This window comes from Suillus clintonianus (assembly GCF_016758775.1).
Source record: "Suillus clintonianus strain FC179 chromosome Unknown DEU56scaffold_20, whole genome shotgun sequence".
Taxonomy (NCBI): Eukaryota; Fungi; Basidiomycota; class Agaricomycetes; order Boletales; family Suillaceae; genus Suillus; species Suillus clintonianus.
In genome coordinates, this window is record NW_024539244.1 from 510,314 (window position 1) to 532,563 (window position 22,250).

The 22,250-nt window shown below is 47.6% G+C and overlaps 7 protein-coding genes across 7 annotated transcripts; 3 read left to right on the top strand and 4 right to left on the bottom strand.

Annotated features, from left to right (window-relative positions):
* Positions 1–33: 33 nt before the first annotated feature.
* DEU56DRAFT_791315 (uncharacterized protein) lies at positions 34–4,030 on the bottom strand. The gene is made up of 18 exons (XM_041352652.1): positions 3,971–4,030; positions 3,825–3,905; positions 3,375–3,764; positions 3,198–3,321; positions 2,841–3,137; positions 2,733–2,761; positions 2,584–2,679; positions 2,463–2,534; positions 2,395–2,403; positions 2,188–2,342; positions 1,959–2,125; positions 1,530–1,905; positions 1,334–1,475; positions 1,190–1,278; positions 916–1,131; positions 744–863; positions 556–693; positions 34–504 (listed from the first exon to the last, which is right to left on the bottom strand). Exons 2-18 carry the CDS (start codon positions 3,871–3,873, stop codon positions 184–186), a joined length of 2,790 nt encoding a protein of 929 aa, XP_041210742.1. The 5' UTR covers positions 3,874–3,905; positions 3,971–4,030; the 3' UTR covers positions 34–183.
* A 289-nt stretch (positions 4,031–4,319) lies between these two features.
* DEU56DRAFT_791320 (Tco5, signal transduction HAMP domain histidine kinase) lies at positions 4,320–9,060 on the top strand. The gene is made up of 21 exons (XM_041352653.1): positions 4,320–4,475; positions 4,556–5,329; positions 5,379–5,483; positions 5,537–5,643; positions 5,698–5,721; positions 5,771–5,836; positions 5,886–5,975; positions 6,029–6,072; positions 6,123–6,184; positions 6,231–6,343; positions 6,398–6,411; positions 6,459–6,485; positions 6,536–6,634; positions 6,683–6,704; positions 6,755–7,036; positions 7,089–7,402; positions 7,452–7,604; positions 7,664–7,831; positions 7,886–8,593; positions 8,644–8,695; positions 8,747–9,060. The coding sequence occupies exons 2-21, from the start codon at positions 4,733–4,735 to the stop codon at positions 8,820–8,822; spliced, it is 3,123 nt and encodes a 1,040-aa protein (XP_041210743.1). The 5' UTR covers positions 4,320–4,475; positions 4,556–4,732; the 3' UTR covers positions 8,823–9,060.
* Positions 9,061–9,610: 550 nt separating this feature from the next.
* On the bottom strand, positions 9,611–10,847 carry DEU56DRAFT_732818 (uncharacterized protein; the record flags this gene model as incomplete). The annotated part of the gene is made up of 7 exons (XM_041348295.1): positions 9,611–9,796; positions 9,849–10,033; positions 10,081–10,206; positions 10,260–10,335; positions 10,404–10,565; positions 10,615–10,724; positions 10,778–10,847. 7 exons carry the CDS (start codon positions 10,845–10,847, stop codon positions 9,611–9,613), a joined length of 915 nt encoding a protein of 304 aa, XP_041210744.1.
* A 1,725-nt stretch (positions 10,848–12,572) lies between these two features.
* On the bottom strand, positions 12,573–14,056 carry DEU56DRAFT_791342 (Alg5-prov protein). The gene is made up of 3 exons (XM_041352654.1): positions 13,882–14,056; positions 13,125–13,676; positions 12,573–13,070 (listed from the first exon to the last, which is right to left on the bottom strand). The coding sequence occupies exons 1-3, from the start codon at positions 13,936–13,938 to the stop codon at positions 12,732–12,734; spliced, it is 948 nt and encodes a 315-aa protein (XP_041210745.1). The 5' UTR covers positions 13,939–14,056; the 3' UTR covers positions 12,573–12,731.
* A 992-nt stretch (positions 14,057–15,048) lies between these two features.
* Positions 15,049–15,687, top strand: DEU56DRAFT_791346 (uncharacterized protein). The gene is made up of 3 exons (XM_041352655.1): positions 15,049–15,091; positions 15,145–15,185; positions 15,238–15,687. The coding sequence occupies exon 3, from the start codon at positions 15,409–15,411 to the stop codon at positions 15,619–15,621; it is 213 nt and encodes a 70-aa protein (XP_041210746.1). The 5' UTR covers positions 15,049–15,091; positions 15,145–15,185; positions 15,238–15,408; the 3' UTR covers positions 15,622–15,687.
* Positions 15,688–16,956: 1,269 nt separating this feature from the next.
* On the top strand, positions 16,957–18,175 carry DEU56DRAFT_754399 (uncharacterized protein; the record flags this gene model as incomplete). Its single annotated transcript, XM_041349817.1, has 4 exons — positions 16,957–17,209; positions 17,297–17,399; positions 17,610–17,745; positions 18,002–18,175. The coding sequence occupies 4 exons, from the start codon at positions 16,957–16,959 to the stop codon at positions 18,173–18,175; spliced, it is 666 nt and encodes a 221-aa protein (XP_041210747.1).
* Positions 18,176–19,288: 1,113 nt separating this feature from the next.
* DEU56DRAFT_754400 (uncharacterized protein) lies at positions 19,289–19,856 on the bottom strand (the record flags this gene model as incomplete). Its single annotated transcript, XM_041349818.1, has 3 exons — positions 19,289–19,332; positions 19,386–19,523; positions 19,610–19,856. The coding sequence occupies 3 exons, from the start codon at positions 19,854–19,856 to the stop codon at positions 19,289–19,291; spliced, it is 429 nt and encodes a 142-aa protein (XP_041210748.1).
* Between the last annotated feature and the right edge of the window lie 2,394 nt (positions 19,857–22,250).

Below are 22,250 nucleotides of genomic sequence, written 5' to 3' on the forward strand. Positions count from 1 at the left end.
TGACAGAACAACACAACTTCGTCCCAAATCGTGTGACAATGACAATCCCGATTACATAACTTAACAGCCTCAACAACCAAGTATTAAAGTAACGATCAAAGTTCTTTCTTGAACGTATACAGTACAAAGTCCATGCAAAATCCAACGGACATGCCACAGGGAAATAAAGACAAGTAACCCTATTTAAACATCCATTGTGTCATCAAGGGGAGAAAGACTTGTAGCAGGTGAATGGCCAGAGCCAACCCCATTCGCTCGGTGCTCAAAGTGGCATTTGTGGCACCGCCAACGACCCGAGTAATGTTCGCTCGGATAGAATGCAGGGGAGTATTGCGAAGAGCACATATCGCATTCCAACGCAGGCTCAGCCGAAACATCAACCAACGAGCTGCCGTCCGCGCGGATATTCAGAGTTTGGTCGAGTCTCCTAGCCTTCCGAAGTAGAGCATGCGCTTGAGTCACAGGCGCCTGTTTATAGGTCCGGCAGTAAACTTGCAGTGCAGTCTGTACCGCGTCAGTGATCCTAGCAGGTGAATCATTTTGATCGACACTAACCTCTCCAGTCTCATCCGTTTCACATACATCATATAGTTCCCGCCTGTTGTCGTGTTCCTGGCAACATACGATAGGAATCATGTTGCCAGTCTCACCCTTGAAGGTGGTAATTATACCGTCCCGACGTGGATGGCGCACCTGCAATAATTATCCCATGATGCAAAACGACAAAAAATAAAAGACCGTACCGGCTGGATCTCGAAGCCAAAACGGTGACCGTTCCTCCAAGCACAAGATGTATGGTATTCCCGTACACAGTCACTGCATCGGATAACTGCACCGCTGGTTTCGCTGCATAGAGTACATTTCTGGTGAATCGTGTCAACTAAACAAGGATAGAGAAAACGGATGCGTCCTTACAGATGCCCATCTCTGTCTGGGTATAGAGCTGATACCCTCAACGAGCCGGAGCTGCGAAACATCCGAGAAGCTAATCTCAGGAGTAAAGACAGCGCACAGTACATGCGCCCACCCTTGCCCTTCTGTAGGCTTAGAAGCACGTAGGAAAGAATCAGCGTTGGGGAATTGGGCTTTCTTCTTGGATTTGCGCCGTGGGCACAGCAAGCAGTCAGTGTTCTAGAAAATACAAGTCACCATTATACGGCTGAAATAAATCGATTTTTTGTTAATTTACCATAGATGATTCCAGGGTCTCTTGGTTCTGGCAAATGTCGCACATCCACGACTCAACAGCGCTCTTGTCCACGTGAACGCCGCAAGATGCTAGATATTTGTGGTGTTGAATTGGTGTGTAACGTGATTAGAACAGCGATCTCACCTGCGTGTATTCGAAATTGACACTGGCTACACCTCAGCACCTTACCTACTGGACCATTCTTCTGGCATGCCAAGCAACGAAGCTGCGGGGCCAATGGAACATTAGGGGGAGGTGTCGTATTTACGGAAGCCGATGCTGAGGTCTGGGAGAAAACGAAAATAAACAAATTGAAGTGCCAGGGTACGCTCGCTTTTACCTTCACTCGCTTCGTACTAGGTCCATTGAGGGGTGTCCCCTCACGTTTATCCGAGCCCTTCTTGCTAGACGGTAGAGCGTCCTCACGGACTGGACGGACATTGAGGTCCGCGTATTTACGCCAGTTCGTTCCACAAGTATCGCAGAGAATATCAGTGGCCAGTCCCTTGGGGGCTCTCCACCAATTCTCGGATTCACGAGTGCGGCATGCGCCACAGCTATTATTATGCCTGGACAATCCAGGCATGACTGAACCTTCGTCGTCGGAGAATTGATCGGCAACGGCAGCAGTGGCGGAGGGTACCTCATCTTTGCCGTCGTCTTTGGCCTTGAGTCTCGCGGCTCTGATTTGTTCATTCTCTTCCTTTAGTCTCGAGCTGGACAAGAAAAATAAGAAAATAAAAATCAGAGAAGATAAAATCACCCCCACTTTTTCCACTGCCCATAAAACCGCACAACCTCGGCCATAGAACGAGTACCAATTTCGTCGTGCACGGCTCGAAGTTCAGCGCCGTAGTGGTAGATGCCATCCTCAAAAGCAGCCACCTCATCTGCGGTCCACTCCCGGTCGGTATGTCTCGTTTCGCCCTTCTTCCACTATCGAAGCAGTCAGATTTTTCTCACTAAAAATCCAACAATAATTTTCTCTGGAACTTTACCTTCTCTGGACGGGTGGGAGTACCACTCATATCAACAGTGGACCACCCACGACCCAACAAATATGCTTGAGAAAACCGCCTGAAGGCCTCGGTCAGCCAGTCGACGCTATACATATTTTCCTGTTTCCTGCTCAACGCCACCTTCCATACTTCCACTGAAAATGTTATCTTAGTAAACCCAGTCCCAAAAGGTCATAAAGCACCCACAGTCGATGACTGTGAAAATAGTAAGCAACGTTGTTTACCTAAGCCAAGGGAAAGCTAAAAATACGTACATTCCTCATCTGTCAAGGTGTTGATCGCGCTCAGAACTTCTACAGTATAGTCTCCGCCCCGCTGTTCCGGATCTAAATTGCCTTGAGCAGCGTCCCGAGCTAAGAGGATAAAAAAATCTACCTGTAGGCGAGGGCACATCAAGCGTCGTTGGAACGGTAGCTTGATATTTAGGACCAACACGGGTAGCGGATCGAGGGAAGATGAGATCGTCAGGATCTACCGTCCAGATGTACTAAGCTCCAAATAGCCTGTATCAAATCCACACTTACCAAGCGTATCTTCTGCCACTGTGTATTGCCTTTATGGGAACATGTGCGGTCAGCTTTCGCTCTTAAATATCTATCTCGTATGGGATGCGGTCAGGCGCATACACTTACCCAAAGTACCGGAACGGCCACATTTTGAAGTACTTGATCTCGACGTTTTCTTCCTTTTCCGCGAGGCTCCTGTCTTTGCGCGGGCGTCCTCGGCCTCGTGGAGCAGGTGCATTAGACTTTGGCTTCGTGATGGGAGTCGGATGCCGAACGTCATGTTTATCTACCTCTTCTTCATGGCGCTTGGAGCAAGGGGCGCATGTCCAGCCGTAACCACGTGATGGCTTTGCCAAAAGTGGAGGTTGAACGCAGCTCATGTGGAAGAAATTCTTGCATCTATCACACCCTACTGTGTCAGGACTGATATCACAATGTTAATATATGCGCAAAATAAAAATATACTCTCCATTAAGAACGTACTTTGCACACCATTCGCTGCAGGTTGCACATAACCGCAGAGTGTCGGTGAGATCGGGGACCACATCTTTCTCGGCCACTACATATTCGTATCTTGAAGTCAAAACCTGTCTGACGTTATCGGGCACTGCAAGAAAATGTTGACTGGAAACGGTGAGGGTAACGAGAAGTTGTACGTACAATTCCGAATGTCAGTCGCCTGAATAACCTCAAACTCCTTCTTGATATAAGGATCAAAAAGACGATTGAAATAAAATCTGTCAGGACGCTTCTTCCATCCAGCTAGGTCGGTTATTTTATCCCTATGCAAAACGTGGCACCGGGAGCGAAGTTGGTTTATGTCGCAGATCTCTGAATATATGGCGGCGAGAAGGAGGCGGGAATCAGCGACTGGACGATCACTGACGTCGCTTGGGCGATAATACCAAGCCAACCGAACTCGGGTATATATTTCTTTTCCCTTCCCTTTTCCCTTGCCTGCCCCCTCCGGTGGCAGGAACTCCATGATGCGGGCCACTGAGTATGGAGTACCATCTCGAACAGACCATGGTGGAGAACAATATACGTGATCTTCATAATTCAATTCAAAATGATGTCAGTAGAAAATATAGAAAGGAGTTTGATTTTTACCGTTGATTTTGACCTTCTCCCCGCTTTTCAGGGTGACTTGGACTGTCATAAGCGCCTGTTGAAAAAGGTGGCTCGAAAAATCTGCAAGGGATGAGAACAGGCCCTTGGACCTCGAATAAGTTGAATACCGTAAAAATTTGTCTCACCTTAGCGGTTTATTGTGTTGTTGTGGTTAGGATGAGCTGTACGATGAATGGAAACGAGGTGGAGAAGGTGTGATCCACGAAAGGCAGAAGCCTGCATGGTAATCAAACTCCGATGGGCGCGAATATTCCCGCCGGCTCACACAAAGCACCAATATTAGTCCACAAGACAAAGACCACGCCTGTTAAATTTCAGTCTGTATTTTCATGGACGGTTTCACGAGAACAGGAGTGAGACAAATGAAAATGTCTGATTTTTCTCGCGGCGCGGGCCATGAGTAAAGTGTGATAGCCATATGTCGGAGCTGGACACATTTGTGTTCACGTGCCGTACCTGGTCCAGGCTTCCCCTACATCTTCCGCTAAGTGTACCGAGGAAGTGTGTAAATGGCTTGTCGTTTGCGCACAACACATACGTGGTAGTGAATCATCTTCAGGAAGCTTCCGTGAGCCTAAATGATGCATTCGCAGCAAAAGATTACCGTGAATTTCCCGCTGTAGCAGTGTTGTCAGTGTTATCATACCACGCGCGCGCTTGTCTACTGATACAAGTACATGTATTGACTTTCCACGATGACACCAAAGAAGAAGAAGGCTTAAGCTTCCGAGCGGGCCTTGAACGCGGGTTCTATGGGGAGATAATGGGCTTATGATGCCATTTCGTGTCAGTTTCTGTCCTCGGATATCTTACACCTTTCATCATATCGCCACGTTCGACCTCATATACGACTTTCCGCATGGTGCTCGGCCGGTTGCCTTGCATCAATGTCCAAGCTCAATGATGGTACTCAATCCCAACTTGCTGAAGAAAAGACAGGCGTCACGGCGCCTACCCGTCAACCCAAGGTGTTCCCGGGCTTGCCACTTCCTGTCACACAGGCTAGTACTACAGCAGATTCAGGCCGCCAGAAGATCATACGCGGTCTTCGTGGATATTGGGAATGGTTCATGAAGCATATGGGCACCGAGTCCCCGTCCTTGACCTCTGCCATTGTCGATAGTATTCTTGACAGCGGTCAAGTTCGGCCAAGGACAGAGGATGGTACCGACGCCGACGTTGACGAGGTCGACGAAATTGTCGTGGACCGGGATTGGACAGAGGATATGAAGAACTCGCCAGACCACTCGGAATACACTCCAGAAATATCAGGGGATAGCCACATGGCTCACATCGGTGCAGGCACTAGTGCAAGCGTCGGACATGACAGTACCACGTTCCGAGATGATGGTGGCCCCTTCCGCCAATTTCTCATTCTTCTCCGCTGGGAAGTTTGGCCGGCAGTGCATAAATTCTTTCACGTTCACTTCAATGATGAAAAGACGGAAGAACGATATCAGGGGGAGCGTTGGTGTATTAGAAAGGTAATGTGCCTTCTGAACTTGTCTGCTACGTAACTGACCCCTTGCTCAGCTATTAGCAATTTGGTCGGCCATATTTTTCATCGCCAACTGGGTCATTGGAGCGTCAACAATTGCCACGCCTATTACCGTGCTTGATAAATCATGGATATGGGGTGTGAGTACGATTTGAGTCTACGTGCATTTGCAATGTTCATGGTATCTTGGTAGTTCATACCTGCGCATACAATTCCTCTCCTCTTCTTGGTTATATTCGACTTCCCACGCGACCGTCCAATACCTTACCAGTTGCTTTTGATGATCTCGACTTGGTCATGGTGAGCGTCACATATTGGTAATTCGCAAGTACAACATTTTTGACCACCCCCGAGGTGTTTGTATGAGATTGTGACAATGTAAGCCTGAGCGATATGCCCTTTACGGAGACTTTAACGCTTGGTAAAGATATGTGTGTGGATATTATAGTGTAGATAATACATGCGGAACAAAGGATTTTCTCGGAACATTCTAGTGCGTTATGCCAGTCTTCGACCTCAAAACCACTCATCCCTGCCTTTAGCTATACCTCTGCATTACAAACTATCGCACTTTTTGGGATGAGGATGGATAGAATTGCCGCTATGGTGGGGTCACTGTCATTCTTGATCATGTGAGATGTGCATTAGTTCATGTATTGCTAGGGCTTATACTGATATTTCACAGCTCAAGTACTCTCATCCTGCCATATAAGCCAATATGGACCAAACGTGCGTTGAACGTTTCTAATTTTACACCACTAGCTCACCAGAAATTTCAGACATGCTTAATTTTCTCCTATACCACACATTCCTCCTGTTTGTGCATTACATGCACGAGAATGTAAGTAGAAACGAGTATACCTATTTTTGTATTCTCACATTCACAGTCCGAACGGCGTCTCTTTATTCTCCGAGAGCAACTCAAAGGCCAGTATAAGGCTACCCAGAAGGCTCAAATCAATGAGCGAAAAGAAGCAGACTCCAAGAGGAGGCTTACGTCGTGCGCATCATGTTCCCATGCCTGCATAGTTTGCTGACTGACTATTGCTGGTAGATACGTCTTCCATGATAAGTACAGTATCTTCTTACCCTTATCTGACTCACCGGAAATTTACAGGTCCGAGTACCCTTGAACACAGCTCGTAGGTGTCGCCAGGCACAATCATGTAACTAGCGCTGATCGAGCGCCTAGTTCTCGCCGTGCAGAATATGGAGGCATCATGCGCCGTATCTAAAGCGCAAGAAATAGAGTTTATGGCATTAGGGGGCAGCTTGGTTATGATGTCCAAAGGCAAGTTCGTCGTCGTTCATTCTCTGCAGCCAACTGATTTCTCAGCAGTTCTTAATGACATGCTTGACTTGTTTAAGTGGATTTCTGGCCTCTAGGAACCATGTCTGACACTGCTCCTAGTAATCGCATGGATAGCGGTCGGTTTGAAATCTTGTCTAAACCTTACGCATTTCATGCTGTCATGCGCTCGTTGTTCATCCCACTGCGCATGGCAACAGACGCCCGTAACCTTGAACTCGTGACTTGTCTCGACGAATCTATCGACAAGGTCGCGCGACAAGCAGCATACGAGGCCGCAGGCGAAAACATGACAGAATTCGAGAAGTATTTGAATAACAAGGAGGACGGTATCGTTCTCGGGGATGCTACTAGGCTGCGACAGATCATCAACAATCTCGCAAGGTCCGCATCTATCTATGCCCTATCAAGATTATCTGGAACATTTCATTTTCAGCAACGCCTGTAAATTTACTCCTGCGGGAGGAAGGGTGATATGTTCTACACGCCTGATATTCCCTACACACCCAGCGCCACAACCTTCCGACAATCCAAGACCAAAGATTGATATGGGCGAAGATGCGATCGAGGAGGTACTCTGCGCTCCTGCTGATGATCCTGACCCTCCACATGATCCGATGGGGAGTGGGGTACAAGTCGTGGAATCCTCAACAAAGAAGGGCCCACTGAAGCAAATCGTTGTGCGGATCGAAGTTAGTGATACGGGACATGGAATTCCGCCCAGGGAGATGGCACAGGGCAAGCTATTTTGTGAGTGATCGTCTCGTGAAGTCATCGCGAAACGCTCACTTTTTTTCAGCTGCATTCAATCAGACAGAACAAGGTAGACAACAAGGCGGCAAGGGCACTGGTCTCGGCTTGGCCCTCGTCCGCCAGATTGTGAGGCTGAGCGGCGGTCGGCTAGGCCTGCGTTCTAAAGTCGGTCATGGGTCGACGTTTTGGGTTGAGCTACGTAAGTTATCTAAGTTGTTCAGCCTGGATTTAATCGTTTATGTACACGTTTTGCAACAGCGCTGGGAGTGGGAGTTAAAGTAGTCGATGAACCAGACCCGGAGTCGACTCTGCGCGAGAAGCAACGAAATTTTGAGTTAGCGGGGCCACTATCAGTGGATCTTCTGACAAGCCGTGCCCCAACGCAGGCTGTCTCGACGAACATTACACAGACCATGATGGATAAAGGTCAGCATTATGCATGCTCTGTGTGCATCATATTAAGCAAACATCCGATTGTAGGGGGCCTGGTGCAGTTTAATTTACCAAATGCAACTGACGGCTCTGAATCTCATGTGTTCACCCGAACAACCAGTGAACTCTCGTCAGCCGCCCAACCTGGTCCTCCGCTGCCCACTCCACCCATTGATGGTTCTGGTGAGAACCTGGGTAGTCCGGGGATGTTCTCTCGAATGGAAAACCACTCAATCGACAGCTCACCTACAGTCGTTGCAGATTCGCCGAAGAGCCTTGTTGATGCTACTCCGCTGCCAGCTATTCCATCTATGTCAACTCGTTCAGATCCACAAGTTCGAAAGCCGTCGCTAGTTTCCCAAACATCGGGGTCTCAACCACTGCCCGTGAGTCGCAAGGGGTCCATGGCTGGTTTTGACCCACCAATCATTGTTTTGGTCGTTGACGATGACCGTCTCACTCGCACCGTCATGTCTCGAATGCTGACGAGATTGGGATGCAACGTCTCAACCGCTGAGAATGGTGAGATTGCGTTGGAAATGATTACCAGCGGAACTCCGAAGACCGATTATGGACCTAATTCCAGAGTCTTTGACTCTAGTCATGACAGTGAAAAGGACCAAGGGGCTGAGGATGGCGAAGTTAGTTCATATGATGTTGTCTTTCTGGACAATCAGATGCCAATTATGACTGGTTTGGAGGTAGTCTCCAAACTTCGAGAAATGGGTAGAGGCGATTTCGTCGTTGGAATTACCGGTCAGTGCTACGGTTGAATTGTGCCCTTAGGTATCCTGACGCCGAAGCAGGTAATGCGCTCATCAACGACCAAAAAGAATACTCCGAGGCGGGTGTAAACCAGTATGTGGCTCCGTAGTTCATAATGTTCAAATCCAACTAAATTTTTACTAGCATCTTGACAAAACCTGTCTTTGAATCAAGCCTAGTGAAAATGCTGACAATAGCAAACGAGCGGCGAAGGAAATGACGAGCTTAATGCCGGTGGGCCTCTTTGGCCTCTTTGTCTTTCATCAACCCATGGACGATCTGTTTTCTTTTATCTTGGATTTTTCGCGCATAGAGTCGTGCAACATTTGCCATTTTACATCTTTTGGGCTATCTTTATTTCACTCCCGTATACACGCTAATCACATTGCTATCGTTGCTGTCTGTACTTGATGTTTTCTGGTGTTTAGTTTTGTATCTTGATGTCGTGCAGCAGTTTAGTAGTTGGGCCGTATGATGACGGAAAGTTTGAAAGCAAGAGGCAATGATTTGCAGCGCAAAATTGTCAAGCTGATCGTACGGTGGCACTCGACAATTTCTTGTCTTGTGCGCCATCAAGTAGCAATTATTCACTTGTTTGCGAACTAAAGTGTACTATGTGTTCGAGCCGGATGTGTGATGGTGAAAACCATGCCTTAAGCGAGTTTTCAAATGAGAAACAAAATAAATGTCTGGTAATGGCTTGCCTTGGCTTGCACGCACAATTGTGAGTATATCGGAACTGTATTTCGAGACTGCATAACGAACAGCGAACCTGCCTGCAGGGTGCTTTGAACGTATTTATATGTGTACATATGTGTTCCGAGACGAAGATTTGCACAAAATACAATAGAAATCAAGTGGGACTTTACCTCTTCTGTCTCCTTGAATGTTGAAACCCGACCAAGAGCTAGAACTGCTGCCCTTTACATTCTTAGGCTGTTTACACGTTGCAAGACGTTCCATCCGTATAATTTGCCTAGCATCTCAGCGGTCAGCTTCCATCCCACTCTAATCCATGTCATTCTGTGTCCACCGGGATATATGGACCTGCAAAGGCTTCATAGGATATTGTTGCGAGTCCCTTCTCCCATCGATTCCCGCGCCATAGATCATCGGGAGGTAATTAGGAGTGGTTTTCCTGAGCGTGATGCGAATAAACACCATGTAGAAGGTAATCGAGATAATCGGCATGATCTTAATCGAAATTCAGCATGATTTTCTACCGAGTGTGAATGATGTTAATTACCATGTCTAACATGATATACTCGGCATTGTTCGCGCAGACGAAACACATAAGTATGGTGAAGAGCGCCGCAGAGTACATGATGGCGGCATCCACGAGCACGCGCACGATAGGCATCATGGTACCGTTCGTAGCGCGAATTAAAGACACATTGCGTTCGATCGTCCAGATGCGATACGCGAGTAATCCTGGATCATTTCAGGTTTTTGTGAGCGCTCGACATCGCCATGCTTACCTGAACTTATCATATTGGTTGAAAGTGTCAAGGCAAACAACACCGTGATCCATCGTCCAGTTTGATTAGTGTAAATAGTTCCGCCAGTCGCCTGCGAAGCGTAGTAGGGCGCAATTAAAGCAGCCGCTTCGATGCAAAATCAGAACACGCGACACCATGAAGCACGATGACGACCTAACCTGAGGAGCCGCACCACAGTATGACTGGTATGATGATAACCCAGACGGACTGCCAAACAACATAACAGCGATAAATCTTTTACCAAACGGGGTGCTCTTTTAAGCCCAGAAAATTTTGAACTGGCAAATAAAAACCGAACACACCACCACCCCATCGCCAATCATAGTTTGCAAGGCGTATATCAGATTCTTGGCCACAAACGTTGGCTGGCTAATGTCTTGGAAGAACGCCGCTGGTCCGCCAGGGAAAGTATCGCGATACTTGACAAGTCCATCTTCGAGACGAATTATGTCTACGACTACGTGCTTGAGAGAATTCAGTAAATGACACAGATGTAAGAGACGAGAAGCTCACTGCAGTACTTAGCATCAACAATAGGATTGCCACCGAAGCTATGGAGCGATTGACGTCAGGTTTGTAGGTCGATGCCCACATGGTACCAATAAACATGAGGACTGAAAATCCTGAAGGTCCCTAGCTTGACGGGCATGGGATGAACGATCATCGCGATACTCACCATACAAGATGCCTTCCAGCGTTGTTGAAATTATAGTAGCGGTATCCAGTGGGACGCCTGTTGAAACCATGGCGAGAGTGACTCAGATTGCTTGGGAATGTACGAGGACCCCATTATATAGGAATGACGAGAAGCGTCCTGTGAATTCATTTTATATACCAGCGGTGCAGTTCATCAAGAAGTATTTTTGGAGAGCGCTAACCTAAATGAGAGAAAGCACTTGGCTCGAGGTGATTGTCATGAGTGAAGTTCTGGAGTTGCGTGGAGAAGGACCGCGAAGAGAGACGAAACTAAACCAAAACACAGTGAACATCAACAAACCACAATGTATGGTGCGCGATATATAGGTTGGTGCAGAAAGAGACACTCCGATGTATGGCAGTTCGACTTATGTGATGCGATCAAAAGTTGAAATAGTTCTGCGCGCAAGAGGAGTGCGATAGAAAGGATTTATAAGTCACCGGTCAGAGCGGTGATAAACGTACCTCTGGAGACAGACTGCGTCTCTGGCAGTGCGCCCGAGCTTTACTAGTCACTAATGGTTCATCAAGGGGGAAACAGTGGTTTTAAAAGTAGCACTTAGTAGTTGCTCAGAACAATCGTAATGGGTTTAGGGTAAAGCCTGTAGACACCCCTCGGTGTGTTTATTCCTGTTTGTTCGATTAGTCGCACGCTCCCAATGAAACCTCCTGTCTTTCTCTCTGCCAGATTGCACACTCCTTTCCCTTTCTGTCTCCCTCGTATCTCTCCGAGCGTTATCGCCATGACACCCAGGCGGTTTCCAGAGTCATTCCACCCATCAAAACGTTGGAATGGGTGCTTACACAATGCTTCGGAGGTAATTTGCGTAGTCCCCGACACCAGGTTCCAAACCTTTTCTGACGTTCTGGAGCTGAAGTCGCAGTTTGAGAGAAGATATGCGAAAATCGCAGGAGAGACCTGTGCACGTTTTCTCTTCCGATTAATTCGAAACCGAGACTAGCTACTGATAGTGGAGAGTAAATGGTCATTGGGTCCGCGAGTCAGTGGTGACCATCAACTGCACCGCCAATATTTTTTTAAATCTTCCTCAAAATGGTTCTGAATCATATTTCATGGGGCGGATCGTTTTCATCCTTTCGGGTTCATGTGTCATACCATACTTACTGTTCGACGTAGGGTCAGCGTCCCCCGCTACCTTGACTGGTACGTTGGTCGTTTAGGTCGATCATCAAATCGTTTATTCAACACCATGAATGTACAGATACAGAGTCCACATGCTGTCAAACACGAAGACAACAAGAGGCTAGGTCTCAGCTCGTTGTTATCTTGCTCTTTTCCCCAGCCGAATCGTCACCATGGTTGCCACTGACAACGCATATTCATCCGATTCAGCATACAGATACGTTCTAGTTTGCTCTAGGACTGTGCGTGCGCTAAGTTTGTGAATGTATGCAATTATGTAATTGCATTCATCCACAAACGTAGCGCACACTTGACTAAAAAATTGAACGAACACCTCAATTCTCCCAAATGTGCGCAGACAGCGCGGCATGTCTAACAGAGTGCTACATTGAAGTTGCGAGTACCAGTCTGGTTGGGAGATGAACATGTCCGTGAAATGAAGTTGGCGTCTGAATCGACAGAGTCCCGCATTCTCGCATTGAAATCGTTCACTGCAATAACCGGGGAGGATTCAAGTGGAAATTGGACATTCAACGTCTAGAAACACTGTAGAAGCTCAAAGTACGGGCATGACACTGTGGCCATAGTCCTCCTCATACTGGCACTCGTCACATATCTTACAATAAGTATTCCAGCGCGGCCATGCCTCGGCCTGCAATGCTACATATATAACAATTAATGTTGCTTTATGTACAATCACGATATATTCCAAGTTGTCTTTGCAGAGCCAGTGAGAACACATCTACCGTGCGCAAAGACAAAAATCTACTTTTCCATGAGTGATGGTATATCATGGGGAAACTTTCCATCGTCCGGTGAGTTGGTTAGCGCGGAGAACGAGCAGATCCCTAAGCATCTGTAGCGAGTCCTTGACAACATTCAGTTTGCTCCCCGCCACCTCATGCCACTGTACAGGGACTTCTGCAACAGGTATACCCAGCTGCTTCGCAAGCAGGAGGAGTTCGACGTCAAATATCCAAGTGGCAAGATGTTGGGCAGGGAAAATTTGTTGTGCGGCGCGGCGGGAGAAGAGTTTGAATCCGCACTGCGTGTCACGAATGTGCCCTACGCCTACTATGCGCAGAATAGTGTGCAAGCCATACATGAGGATGTTGCGAAGCACGGAGCGCTAACAGAGAGCGGTGTAAGAAGCTAGTCATGTCACATCGGAGACAAGGCGCACCTTGACCACAGCTTCAGTCTTGACGAGATGCGCTCGACTGCCGACAACCATCACCGGCTCATTCTTCGGCCCAAGCTCGTCCATCTTCTTCCATAGCAGCTCCAAGTCCTCAAAACGACTTGCACCGTCTGCATCAACCATCAACAGCCTGTTTCCGCGTGCGTGTAGCATACCATGGCGTACCGCACCGCCCTTGCCAAGGTTCTTTTCGAGCGTGACGACGCGAATATCGGATTTGAGGTGCTGCTGTGCCAATTTTAGCGCGAGTGCAGACGTGTCATCTTTTGAACCGTCGTCGACGATGACGAGCTCGTATGTGCGTGTCTTGCGTATGGAAGCTGATTTAAGATGATTTAGTGTGGTTTCGAGCATGGATGGGAGACGGGATGTCTCATTGTAGGCGGGAATGATGACACTGAGATCAATGGAGCCTGTATCGGCGAGAGATGGAAGGTTGAGGGGGTCTTTGAGGGATTTCCGTGAGCGGTATGTCTTTTCTGATGGTCGGGTTATTATTGGGGGAGGCGAAAGCAAGATGAGAGCTAGATAGAGCTAGTGATGATTAGTGAAATTGCCAAAGATTCGAGTATAGTATGGAGAAGAAAGTCAGACAAGAGGGAAATGATTCCCTGTCCCAGGGTTTGTCGTCGTCGCTGCGGCGCATCGTCTTGAGAGACGGCCCGTGGCTCGAAGAACAAGGATGAAATGGGCGCTCATCATACAAAAGTGAAAGACCAAACGTTGACGTAGCACTCACACAAGGTAACGAGATGGCCAGAGCAGTGAACGCATAAACAAGGACGGGCTGGTCCATTTTAAAGACAACAGACAGTGAGCCCTATAGCTGTATTATCAGAACCATGCACGATGAATTGTGGTAGAAAATGAAGCCAGACTTTGGTGAAAGGCCACTATGGTCACTTCGCAGAAACGTGATGGTTTGTCACGAGATGTAACGGGATGTCACAGAAAAGTCTCAGTCACAGTAACAGCTCGCATTTTCACAAGTTCAACATGTTCCAGCGCGATCAGATAGGCTGTGTCTGAAAAATGATGACGGTCAGCGCAGCATCAACCACAGTCGTAACATTAACTTTGATTGCGGAGGTGTTAAATTTCACATCAGCCTTAGTTCATACGACCTATCGACTGCTGTTCGTTGTAGGCGCAGCCCGGCTCAATTGGAGTGTCACGATTCCTTCAGTTGCCCCAAAATTGCAATGAAGCTTATAGATGCATCTTATCAATCAAATGTCACTGTCAACACTGCGGCGAATACCGAGGACGCCTGCACGGCTCGCAGTGCAGACGAAGTGACGCATGGGCATCTATGGGAATATGTTTGTGGTCAACACTCCGTGGGAGTCGGGAACGATGGAGGACGACAAGCAGGTCATTTTCTGGGAGGAGTTTCAATGAACTACCATGGAATATTCTCGCGGAGTGGGAATACTTTTTGTAAGATGGGAAACCACCATTCCCCCTAATATTGTGGGAGTTGGGGAAGATATTCACTTTCACCGCAGGTCAGACTCTGCTCTTGATGAAGTTACGAAAACTGATGCCCCTTGGATACTAACTTCCTGAACACATCTCTCGGCTACTCATGACGGTTATAGGTCTTCATCCGTTGAGGAGCAGTGAATGTATTGATACACTTTCGCTACAGAAACTTGTTGTGCATCGGGGGACTGTCAAAACAGTTAAAACAGCCTCGACAGCAACATGACATGACTGTACAGTTTGTACAGGAACGCTCCCGGGGCTTCCCGGGGTCGGTAGTAATTTAAACATGACCAACCCATGAATGTCATTGATGCTACCAGCCTGGGGGCGCAGCTAACCCGAAATCATCACTAGGACTACTGGCCACTCATATTGGTCTCACGCAGTCAACGACGGGTGGCCTGGACGAGGAAGATGAAGATGTTGTCGTACACGAACGTCGACGTTGCAAACGCATGATGGTGCTCAATGTCAAACATATACATAGCTTCCTTGTGGCTGAATGATTTGCTAGTTACAACTCACACCATTTATTACCGTGGCCATTGGCTTCGGGTATGTTACTACTGTTCGGCATTGTCCTTGGAATACTAACACGTTTTGATAGAGGTCCCAGGACCAAGCGCTACCCCGGGCTGCGGTATGACCATGGCTTTGCTATGAAGATTAGGCAAGTTTTGTTAAAGCTGTTACTTCAACATACTTTTTGCTCTGGAGTGTGATCGCTTACAACAATGACATTTTGAAGAACTCGTTTTTGAAGCGGAGCACGAGAATAATGCTGAACATCATGTCCATAATTCCATGGCTGGTACACGAGTCTAGGCTTGTCATCAAGGCACAAACGTATCCATTTCCATTCCGAGGACATATATGTTGGTGTTGGAATGGAGCTCGTCAGAAGCATCCTATGAGTTCTATTTTGCTGCAACTAGGCGTCAAGGACATGCTCTTGGCTGATTGCAAATATTTCCTGTGTTCTGAGGACTAGGCGAACTTCCAGAATCAATTATTATCAGAACAACAACGTGCGTTTACTGATGGCACGTGAAGTGGGTTGAACCATAGCTCTATTTTTCTCTAAAGTAAGCTTGAAGATTCTGGGCCCCCGACATGCTTTGACGGCTGCGTGAATATACAGGATCTTCCATGCCGAAACATCCCTGAGTCTTGACGCCACGTACGTCAACAAGTTGTAGCACGCCCTAGCAGAACTGCGTGACTCATTAATACCGAAACTTGTACTTGCCGACATGCTTTCAAATTATTGCATAATGGGCCACGTCGTGGAGCTTTAACGGGGGCTGTGGAATTGAGTGAATAGGGACATGCATGGGTATGTTTCGGGAAATGCTGAGTTACTATGTGTGGCGATGGGGACACGACTCCCCTGTTTGAGTGGAGTGTGCGATCTGTTTCTTGCCAGGGTAGGGTATACGTTAATCAAAGACTTTGATGATCTTATGACAGATAACTTTTGACCTGTTAGTCCAGACTCCAGACAATATCATAATTACTGAATGAACGGTCAATCCTGTTTATATACAAGGCGACTCGCAAGTCATAGAGAAATACTATGATTTCGTGAGTGGACATCGGCCCAGGGCGCTCGTATTACATCCATTGAGGTCAAGTGTTCGCGGTATCTGCCGGTGATCATTTACGACAAGGCTCACATGCCAGGCATCAGTGCCAAATCAGTGCGCACCTAATTTTATTTTATGCTCTCAAGTATTTGGACTCGGAGCTTCAAGCCGATTGTACTTACATAAGACGCAACTGACATCAAAGCCTCAAAGCTTCACCCGTGGGCCGTGCATGATGCATCCGATGAGCGAAGGACCATTATCCCACAAACCATCAACAAAACGTAGGAGTGTACCTGAGTATCATCTGACATGATACTGTAATAGTGATTGCTCCGGCAATGAATTGCAGGACCTATGGCGAATACCGCAACGTTGGTTATCACAGCTGAGGCTAAGTGCACTGCGTTTGGGACTTGGGCGCAAGATGGCATAAATATAGAAGCTTATGTGGGCTTATCTTATCGTGTGGGGGACAACGTGTTGAACACGGACTCAAAGTCGTGCGGGGTAACTATACAGTCCTACGGAACTGGCGCGTTCCTCTCCTTCGACCCATCGAACAAAAGCGGCCAAAACATTATTATTTACCATACTCGCTTTCGAATTCAATCGGGGAAGCGTACCGAGATATTAATCCCGTCATCCTTGTCCGCCACCCTGTACACGAGGCGCCAATAAGTTACCTTTAAAAGACCGTTCGTAGCAGGGAGAAGTGCGCCTCCTCTCATATATTTACAATGGATCCTTCTACTGGAGCATTTCAATCTTGTGCTTCAGATGAGTGCTGTTTGCCCCTCACTATCGCTCCACTCCGAGATGCTAGTGCAATATCATCCGGACATGCTTCTGTGACTGATGATCATAATACTCCCCTACCAAATCTTGAACACCCAACCCTGAACCCAAACAACTGCATCATAATCATACAGAACAACTGCATTGCGGAGGGGGGAACTATCAACATATTTTCAAGTCGCTGTAACGGTTCCAGTGAGTTCTTCGCATGTTTGACTCCTAGAAATTGTCCAGAAGACTCACCTTGTAAATAAGCCGTGACCAAGTTGAATCACGTGACAGCGACTACAGAGCCCACGCCCTTGCAGCCTCCGTCAGCGAGGCAGGCAGAGCCTGCGAAGCACGGTCAGGAAAGTATCGTATTAAGCGGCAACACGTTCGGCGAGTGCGTCATGATAAACGTAGGATCGCCAGATTGCACTGGAGCTGGTAGGTCGTTTGGTTGATCTGGACGAGCAGAAGCCTTACTAATTGTTTGTACCAGTTAAACAAACCGCTCTTGCATCCTAAATCAGCCCCATCTAGCGGAATGAAGTGGCAGAGGTTAACGTTGATTACTGGTTTTCTGTCTTATGTGTACAATATGTCTCTGTAGATGTTGCAATGTACCGAAAATTCGGAGAGGGGCAAACCATACGCACCTAAGCTTGGTGCCGGTCCGACACATCGAGATTGCCTCACAGATAATTGTAATGAATGGATACTCACCAAAGGGCACCTGTGTCTTGGTGGTATGCGCACACCACGTCGTGTAGTTATGGGATACGCGCCCGCGCCAGGACATTAATGATCATGTAGCCTCAGCGAGTTTGTTGTGAACCGTGACTTCGCTGTCACTAATCACAGAAGCCTAAGTGGCAGTTCGGCATTTGCCCAGTAAAAATAGAAGCGATGGGCTATGCAAGCAGATGCTGAAATCCCATGAGCGGATGGACTGCCAGCCTGAGTGTTTGGCACTTCTGATAAAATGTTCAGGCTTTGGCCTAGTACGAAGACACGGGGGAAAGAGATACATGCGAGAGAGCATCAGACAAGTCCTCCCAAAGACCAGCGGGGGCTGGAGTCAGATGTGGCGGGTGGATGGGCAAGGAAATCGATGCGTGCCAAGCGAAGGAGGTAGAATCCGGAATCCCCAACTTGAAGACAGAGCCGCTGGGTTGAGAGATGCGGCGAGGTGGTAGTAGAAGTGAAGCTGGACTAAAAGAACTTGGCAAAAGGATCTTGACGTGAACCTGAAGCGCCACTAGTACTATGGTTTTAGCGCTCGGACTTGCAAGTTGCAACATAGAACGACTAGCGGCTAGCCGCGAGCAGCTTAGTCAGCTTGCGTGAATGTGACTGCCAGACTTGCCACTTCAACGTGAATGTGCAAGTTACGGCCGGTTTGGGTGCAGGTCTTTGCAGACTCAAGGTTTGCGACTGTGACAAAGTAGACTCGTCCTCGCCTCAACTAGCATCTGTTGGCGAATGTGATTGCCTACCGGTGAGTGCCTTACCCGCACAAAGTTTTCAAACCAACTCACTGGTCAAAAGACTGTCTCGAAAGCTCGTGACACTATCCGTATTTTCAATATCTATCTTATATCTTTTGTAACGAGAAGATTACCGTGGGTCAAGGAGATCATCGAGCATAATCTCAACATGAACGACCCGAGCTGGGTTTCTCGGAGACCGGTATCTTCGGTTTTAAAATCTATGGGCACATCGTCTTTGTGATAGGATTTTGGTGGGGATATTTTCATTCAAACTTCCATGTCATGATGGGTAGGCTGTTGCCTGAGTTGCCAGCTATGGGGGGAACATATATTGGGTTCCAGGACCGAGCGAGAAAAATGAGTCGGTTCAAGCAGTCGTTCGATGGTACCACATTAGTGAGTCCAATTCCCCTGTGAATTGTAATGCTGTCACCGAAATATAGTTATTGCCATCCCCTGCTGCGCATTTTCTCGAGCAGCACTGCCCTTTGTGGGATTCTGTATGCTACTTGCGCTACGATACATAATGTGCAACCAGTTGCCCTTCGAATGCCTGCGAAGTACACAAAATTTCCAGAGAAAGCATGGGACGTTCCGAGGGACCACCACCATGCAATTAGTGTTCTTCCCGTGGGTGTCAATCTCGTTATTCAATTTGCGAGCTCATTTTTACCCTTGGGGAGCCAAGCATGTCGAAATGACCACGAGCACTAAGCCCAGAAAAACTGCATCTCTATATGTGCGTAGTACATACAGATACAGGTGAATGCATTACAAGACCAGCAAACCCTTCCTCCCGCTAGACGTTGCGGTCACTTTGGGACGCAAGAGCGGTTTGTTTAACTGTTGCGAATGATCATACAGCCGATTTATTTTAGATGAACTGAATGACCTACCAGCTCCAGTGCAGTCTGGCGATCCTACGTTTATCATGACGCATTCGCCAAATGAGTTACCGCTCAATACTATGCTTTCACCACCGTGCTCCACTGGCTCTGCCTGCCTCGCCAATGGAGGCTCCGAGGACGTGGGCTCTGCAGTTAGTGTGACGTGATTCAACTTGGTCACAGCTTATTAACAAGGTAAGTCCTCTAGTAAGTCAGACATGCGAAGAGCTCACTGGAACCGTTGCAGTGACTTGAAAATATGTTGATGGTTCCCCCCTCCGCAATGTAATTGTTTTGTATGATGATGACACAATTACTCGGGTTCGGAGTTGGCTGTGTGAGACTCGGCAGCGGAGTGCCATCAGCATGGGTGGATGATGGCCTCGTTGTAGCACTAGTATCCCCAGGTGGGGCAGTGACGAGAGGCAAATGTGACTCATCTGAATCACAGGGTGGGTATGCTGTGGTGGAAGCGTCCATTGCGGAGATGGGTTGTGAGGGCTGTGGTGAGTACATTGAGCTTGCTTATGTATGGGTAGGGGTACCATTTATTGCTGATAAAAGTTAGAAGAAGCCACAACGTCAACTTTAGCGGAACTGAGTTTGTGACAGCTGACATGGGGAATGGTGTGAGGAGAACTCCACGACGTCAACTTTAGCGAGATGCCAATCTTATAATTAACCAAGGTTCAAAGACATTTAGCCTCGCACATGTACAGCAATCATACACAGTTCCTAGGTTGCAATTGTACTTGTGCCGACCACATGTTTTCGCTGATTCGAATCTTACTTTCACAAATTGTATTTCCGCCGTGATGTTGATTGATAATCATCACATGTACAGATGGTTCCCGCATATTGACTGACAGTATCACTTAGCAAGTTTGTTATGAGAGCGGCGTCCCCTACTCCAGAGCACAGTTCGAACAGCGCCAAACCAATATTGATTCTAAGCCTAACAAGTAAGCTCGACAAAGTCCAGCTGCAAGTATTAGATACTACCTCCACCGCACCACTCCGTACTGTGACGACGCATCCATCTCGTCTCAGTCGTTATCAACGATGTCGGTCTTTCCTCGTTTTCTTTTCCCCACCCACCGCTCCCTTATAAAACACGCGATGCTTCAGCATCACTCATCGCTATCCTCCTCCAGTGGTTCGGACTGCGTCCTCAAGCTTATCATAGGTGTTTTGCGATGGTTTTGTTTCCCTCCCGCCCTCGCAGCTCACCTTCTTCTTGCAGGACACGCAGCTCGGGACCGGGAGGCGCTGCGCGCCTTCGCCCAAACTGCTCAGTACTTCAACTTGCTATAGTCGTAGACACCGCCACGTTTCTGTAGTAGGAACCAATGTCATTTCGTATTGTCGGATATCGAACTGCGACATAGTGACTCGCAAAGATCATATTGGTGTACTGTCATGATCCCTTTCGCGTTCTGGTCACGAGACGTGATGTTTATTCTCGTTTGTTCGTTTACATAATATTTGTCTTCGGAGAGTACTTCCTCCTTTTCTCTAACGTCGTACTGGTCAATTCTTGTTTAGAGTCAACTTCGTATTAGTACCCACCGATGGTCAATTCTTTCAGTAGGTTTAGTTGTTTGTTTGAGTCGCGCCTCGACTCTGAGACGTCTGACATGTACTTTAAATTGTGACATGTCAGCACCCCGGTGAGCTTGTGTTAACTTCTTGTCCTTACTCGAGCTTGAGGCTTTGAGATTGATTGACTTATTCATCAGTTGATTTTCGGACAAGCTAGCACCTTTCAATGCCATGCATGTAAATCATTTGCAAGGTTGCTGTTTTGCATGAGAGCCATGAACATCATGGTCTATCTATTGCACTCAGATCAGTGAAGTGTGGACGAATCCTGGGCGTCCCCTATAACGCCGGGCGGTGGGCGCGTAATGCGGCTTCACCAAGCAATGTGTAAGATCTTGGAAGCAATTGATAATTAAATTTAGATGAGCCCCCGCACGTTGTATGCCCTCATCGAATGTACCCTTCGGCCGGGTCCGCGGATGTGTTTGGTTTCATTCAGGTTGTAGCGACACATTAGCGTGCTCTCATGTGCCCGCCGACACAAGACGACCCTTGAGTCATATGACATGACAATTCATAGGATAGGATCTTTCCCATTATCATACAAGATTCGGATCTTTCAAGTAGACTAGTCTCCAGGTTCTCCGCGTAGGACGGCACAGCACATGCCATCCCCTAAGCTCGGCCAATTGAACCCGACCGACCCTCACCATGTATCACAATTTCCTCGCATTCACCACGAATCCCGTTATACGCAGTCATCTCTCGACATCACAGCAGCGCTATGAAGGATAGTAGATCGCTACTTGATCTTGAGAATTCACATCAAAGCAGCCACGACGTACTCGTTAAGTAATCCTGCTGTATATCGGGAGAGGCGACTCACTTATCTATTCTAGCAATCGCTTTATTGTGTTTTCTTCAGTGCTGCCAAACAGGTGGTACTTAAGGGTGGCAAGCATGTGTGGCAACCACAAGTCAAAGCATTGGCACCATCATGCAATTAGATATATATAACTTACAATAGAAATGGGGCCAAACTATAGCAGAGACCCTAGATTCGAGCACCCCAGCAAGCCGTGCCAGCGCTAAGTGAGAAATAGCGCTCATTAAACACGTACGAAGGAGGTGATTTGAAAGGACATCAAATTGGAATATATACTACGAACCTAACATAATATAACCATGGCGCCAGTGAACGTTTGAACAGCACAAACATCAGTAAACTACAATGTTCTGTACAGAGCTGTACAGAGCTGTACAGCATGCAAGCTCCACAGCTTGGTCCCTGCTGGACAGCTCACTACAGCTCCACACAGTACTACATATCCT